Source organism: Rutidosis leptorrhynchoides, unplaced genomic scaffold (genome assembly GCF_046630445.1).
Source record: "Rutidosis leptorrhynchoides isolate AG116_Rl617_1_P2 unplaced genomic scaffold, CSIRO_AGI_Rlap_v1 contig432, whole genome shotgun sequence".
NCBI classification, from domain to species: domain Eukaryota; kingdom Viridiplantae; phylum Streptophyta; class Magnoliopsida; order Asterales; family Asteraceae; genus Rutidosis; species Rutidosis leptorrhynchoides.
In genome coordinates, this window is record NW_027266664.1 from 14,212 (window position 1) to 20,079 (window position 5,868).

The window sequence follows — 5,868 nt, forward strand, 5'->3', positions numbered from 1 at the left end:
GTACCGTTAGCTTATCATCTTCCCCTGGAAATCACCAATGATGGAGTACCTGTCTTTGATGCGTTTAGCAATATTGGTCGCTTTTACACAAGTAAAAGATGCTTTTTAAAAAAAAAAATAATAATAATAAATTAAAAGAGTAGTGGCACGTCCACTCAACTCTACCAACAAGCGTCTCAAAAGATTCGGAGAAAAAAGAGGAGGCTGCTCCAAGAAAGGACGGGCTCGACGGTCATTATAAATAGCCTAGATATCTAGCTAAATGGTCACATTTTATTACTCACAAGCACCCTGCAATAATCGCGCCATCGCTGCTACAGCGCCTGCGTCACTTAGTTCCGTCCGACAACTCTCCTTCTTCTCGACAAGACCCTTGTCTTAAATTCGTCTGGCCATTCCTCGGACACAAGAATGGCGACAACGCAAGACCCTGAGCTCAACATCCCGAGTAACGAGCTGCCCCCCTTTCAAAACCCGAGGTCGGCGCTTGAACGAAGCGTTCTTTCCTTGAAGAGATTGTATGGGAAGCATTACCCTCCTGGTTTCCACAGAAAGGTAAATTCTCCATCTTCCTCCTCCTCCTCCTCCTCCTCCTCCGCTTCTTTTCTGTGATTTTCCCATGCCGTCTGGATTCGTGGCCACTCGTTGCCCAAAAATCTATATCCGTTTGCTTGTGAAGTTAGAGATAACACTTCCCGCTTGACGAAACTTGCAAAGGACACGTATGTACCGCAGGTGGTGGCCGAGATAATAGCGACGTATCTGCTGGTGTTCGTGACGTGCGGGTCGGCAGCGCTGAGCGCGAGCGACGAGAACAGAGTGTCGAGGCTGGGGGCCTCGGTGGCGGGAGGGCTGGTGGTGACCGTCATGATCTACGCGGTGGGCCACATCTCTGGGGCCCACATGAACCCCGCGGTCACCCTCGCTTTCGCCGCCGTCCGACACTTCCCATGGAACCAGGTAAAGGAAACTATTTAAAAGGAGACGCTTTTGACAAAGTCCATTCTCCTGTAATCCCCATGCGATGCATTTTTCTCATCGTCACAGTCTTTGGCCTTTGCCTAATTCAAAGAAAACAATTACTTCTGCATTTCCTTGAGTTTGGACGCATTTCAAACTCGTGGATTCATGCCGTGCGGCTTTTTCGTGCTTTTCGGTCCGTAGGGTCTTTTTCTTTCCCTGCTCAGAAATGGTGTGAAAACTCATAATATTTGCATTAAATCTTTAAAAGGAATATTCAATTAAGCAGTGACCGTTTGCGTAAGCACGTTGCCAAAATATAAATTTGCATCACAAGTTTTCTCTCTTACTTGGGAGTGAGTTTTACAAATCTCCCTATTTAGAGAATTGACTTCACCGTTATCTTTGGGACCTAGGATGTTAAAACTACTATGCTCCGATTGAAGTGGCCATGAAATAGGAATTAAGTACAGCAGAATTAGCCACGTCTGAAATTGAAAAAAAATTACGTTTATAAATTTGCTATTTTTTTTAAATTAAGATTCCATTTGTTCAATGGAAAATGAACTTTTTTGAAATTCTATTTCAAGGGATATGATTTTTTTATGTGTCGAGTTATTTTTGCAAATAGAGAGATGTAAATTTTTTATATATGTTATTGGAAGAATATGAAATGTTACGTAATATTAAGGAAAAACACCAAGTATAGCATCCGGGACTAGGTTCGGACGTTAGGACTCACGTATGAGTCATTAGAGTACTAGGTCTAGCACCGGGGTCTTTGGGACCCAAATCAAGGCCATGGGGACCCAAGCTTATGTCTCGGGATCAACGCTCTAGGCTGTTGAAATCTAAGTTTGGGTGTCACGGACACATGACTCGTGTCTGAGCCACTGGAGAATTAGATCTAGCACTGGGGTCTTTGGAACCCAAATCAAGGCCATGGGACTCGAGCTCATGTCTCAAGATCGACACTCCAGCCCGTTGAAATCCATGTTCGGGTGCCACGGACACGGGTCATCACTTAAAATAGCAAGTACGGGTCCTGCCAATTCTAGTGTTAGATTTAGATCCCCGTCATCACTTAGTCTCCCGCTCAAAATAACCGGAATTGAAGTTGGAAAAGTATTTTGAACATATAGAAAATGTGGGAAAAGTAAGGACGATGACGCCCATCTGTCGGGTTTTGCCCGATGCTGATCTACGGATTGAATGAAGGCGTTTTTTTCCTGTCACTGTGGAACAAAACTGAGATAATTGGTGAAAAATAAATTAATATTATGTGGCAGAGAACATGTTGCACTGTGCGACACAAATTATTGTAGGAGAGGACACGAAGTACTGTCACATGGCCCGACTCTCCTGACCAAAAAGCTACGAGGCCTCATGGGTTGGGCCCCTTCCTCCTTAATTGAGAGAGGAATTGGCAATGTCAATCAATCTGACGACGTCGAGTCTCCTTTTGGGGTTGGTTGTACATGGCTGAAGGGAATCGATTAGGGCGAAAGAGAAGCGAAGGGGCACCACACACATTTCTCAGCTTTTCCGGCTTATCCTAGTCGATTTTCAATGAGATTTAAAAACCCTCTCAGGAGTGAGATAAGTTGAAGAGGTGATTGATTATCTTCCATTTCTCTTCTATGTTAATCAGCCCTCCCACTTGATGATGAACTCAATTCGTTCTGTCCTTTCCTCTTTCCTGGTAAATACCAAAATCTGTCTTCTTCTTTGCAATTACTCTATCTGAATACACCAGAGGGATGAGAACATGGTTACTCTACTTAGCATCCAGTGCAAATAGGAAAGGAAACCTATCATGCCTCTTGGGATAGGTCGAGAGGTCTAAGATTCTCGAGAAAATCCCAGTTTAGTAAACAAAACGTGGGATCCTCCATCCCAGTTTACTCGGTGCGTAAAAGGCATTGCTTTCCTTTATGGATGAAAATTCTTCTCAAATCAAAAATTGGAAAGGTAAGATTGTGCCTTCTCTTTTATTGTCTGAGGCAATTTTTCTCACACGAGTTGAAGAAGTCAGAAAGTTATGTAAGTTCCAGAATATTATTTAAAAAAAAAAATTACGGTTTGACAATTATTTATTGCAAAATAATATATTCTAAAAGCCTTCTGATGTTTCCCATTTGATAAAATTTCAAATTGCGAATACCGCAAGACATTCAAAAGGTAAAACGTCAAGAGTGAAAAAGTCAACAAACAGACTAACATGGGTAGAATTTGATTTGTACAGGGAAGAACATTAGGTAAATTTCAGGGCATGATGGACTTCGTATAACAGTAGGGATGAGCATTGTCTCTCCCAGTTCAGTTTGGAACCAGATCGAATCCGATTCTGGCCGGTGCTTGGTTTCAAAATTTGGAATCGGCAATAACCGATTCGGTTCCTAGTTCCTTGTACAGAACCGGACATACAAACTGGACTGGTGGATTCTCTTTCTGTTCTCATGCTTTCTCTGTCTTATGTCGTTTAAACTGGAAAACACAGTGTGATTCATCAGTAGTTTGAATTCGGTTTGTTTTTCCCTTGGGAAGAAGGTGGCCTGACAACTGTCCGGAGAGATAATTTCTTTCGTCAATGGAGTTATAAGATGAAGCTTCACTTGGCCTTTCTTAATGTTGGTTCTAAGAACATGGGCAAAATATGAATTAGTCCAAGACCATGGCTGTCTTTAGGACTGTGTTCTTGAATACCGTTTTGACATAGCTTCGTTATCTAGGCTCTAACTTAGTACTCTGCGTCAGCACCATCTTTCCAACATGCTGCACCCAATTTAATTCATTTTAGCCGCGCTGAATTCCCATTGTTTTTTTTTTAACAGCATTCAGTGATTGTCCCCTTAACAGGTTGTCTTTGAGCGAGGAAATTTACTTTACTTCTTGTTGATTCTTAATCGAAGTGATGTCAAAAAAGAAAAAACATTGGCTTGTTCTCGGGTTGACCCTATAACCGGCCAGCCTGATCCGATCCAATTCTAGGGATAATAGGATCTATTCCTGTTTTCACAAACTATGAACCAATTCTAACTGGGTATGTTCTGGGAAGGGAACCTATCCACCCTAGAAAAATCATTCAGAACGTTGCTCTCTTTGTTTGAGAATTAGGAAAATGATCAGTAATGAATCCCCATGTGGAATGCCACAAGCCGTGAAGACAAGCTGGCCCAATTGTAGTTTAAAGCGAATACAAATCCAATTTTAATTTCGAGTAATAGAAAGGAGCTGGCTTCTCACACAACCGGTTTGGAACTTTCATGTGTGTTGCAGGTCCCACTTTATGCTGCTGCTCAACTAACAGGAGCAGTCTCCGCTGCATTCTCGCTGCGCGTACTCCTGGATCCTATCAAACTTGTTGGTACCACTTCACCTTCGGGATCAGCCGCCCAAGCCTTGATCATGGAGATTGTGGTCACGTTTTCCATGATGTTCGTAACTTCAGCGGTAGCCACTGACACCAAAGCTGTAAGTATCACAACACTGCTTTATTTGGAGCTAAAATTAATAATTATAGAGCTTTTCTTATTAATCCATTTCCTTTGCAGATTGGAGAGCTCGCAGGTATAGCAGTTGGCTCTGCAGTATGCATAACATCGATACTGGCAGGGTAAGAAACAATCACTAACAATACTGCAAAGTCAAGTCTATCAATCGCATTTTCGCAGCAACCAACAGATACTAGACAGGCATTGCTAGCTAAAACCAGAACAAAGAATAATTAGTCTTAGATAGGCAATCTCTACAGCATAATAGGACATGCAATCCCATAACTAAGAGACTAATTGAACACTGGAAGATTGTGGAACCTAGCTACTTGACCATTGTTATAGGTGCTAAAAACCCATACCAAAAATTGAAGGGACACGATAACAGCAATTTTGACCGCAAAAAATGAAATTTTGCACTGTAATTGGCTGACCATAGTACATAAATTAGCCATGACGATAGCTGAAGTTTAGCTCACATTGTAATCCACCTCTGCTTGCCTGTAATACTTATAGAATTCTGCCCGTGTTATGCTTTCTCTCTAACACGGAAATTAAGTAAAATGATCCAACTTCACTGGGAGAACATGCTCCAAAAAATTCGAAAAAAATAAAGTGTCGCTAAGATGTGATATGCAGACCGATATCAGGTGGATCTATGAACCCAGCAAGGACAATAGGACCAGCAGTTGCCAGTTCATACTTCAAGGGACTATGGGTATATGTGGTCGGGCCGGTGACAGGGACGCTTGTCGGGGCTTGGTCTTACAATCTTATCCGGGTCTCAGATAAGCCGGTCCATGCCATCGCACCTTCGTTTTCGTTCAAACTTCGACGAACGAGGAGCTGCGATGGCCAGGAGAACAATGAACCCTCTTGATGCTCTGTTAGAAAAGGGAGAGGTTGCATCGGTTTCTAGGAAAGCCAATGTCATATTTCTGCTTGTGTCCTTTATATGGTGTATTTCTCGTCATGACATATATACATAGCAATGCCAATGGATGCTCTAGTGTTCTGACATCTAAAGTTCTGGCACATCTGTATTTTTCTTTCTTTATGTTAAAAATATGGGATGCAATGTTCAAGTCTGCTTAGTTAGGCGAAAGTCCATTTTTTTGTCCCTTAACTTCTGCATTTCTTTCCTATAAAGTCGTTAAACTATGTGTCTTTTCAAGTTCTTTAGCGTGCATAACTTTTCTAATCAAGCCCCTTTTCGTGTTTGTTTCGCTAAACAAGCAAATGTGTATAAGTAAATTAAGATTAAAGTTTGATCGTAATGGAAGTAAAAACGCTTATACACGTGTTTCCAAAGTATTCTCGTGCATTTAAAAAAATAAAAAACACGTAGAAGAGATAAAGGGGTTAATCATATTAACCTTGTACGGTGCTCTAAATTTGGTTATGATGTTCTTCG

General features: G+C 41.8%; 1 protein-coding gene across 1 annotated transcript; it reads left to right on the forward strand.

Moving 5' to 3' along the window:
• Window positions 1–411: 411 nt before the first annotated feature.
• On the forward strand, window positions 412–5,334 carry LOC139883657 (aquaporin NIP2-1-like). Its single transcript, XM_071867805.1, has 5 exons — window positions 412–555; window positions 736–960; window positions 4,240–4,434; window positions 4,515–4,576; window positions 5,094–5,334. The coding sequence occupies exons 1-5, from the start codon at window positions 412–414 to the stop codon at window positions 5,332–5,334; spliced, it is 867 nt and encodes a 288-aa protein (XP_071723906.1).
• The last annotated feature ends 534 nt before the right edge of the window (window positions 5,335–5,868 follow it).

Excerpts from the sequence above, each read along its gene's own strand:
- LOC139883657 (XM_071867805.1), top strand. The coding sequence starts at position 412 with ATGGCGACAACGCAAGACCCTGAGCTCAACATCCCGAGTAACGAGCTG. Across the intron at positions 961-4,239 it reads GACACTTCCCATGGAACCAG|GTCCCACTTTATGCTGCTGC; the intron begins GTAAAGGAAACT and ends TGTGTGTTGCAG. Across the intron at positions 4,435-4,514 it reads TAGCCACTGACACCAAAGCT|ATTGGAGAGCTCGCAGGTAT; the intron begins GTAAGTATCACA and ends TTTCCTTTGCAG.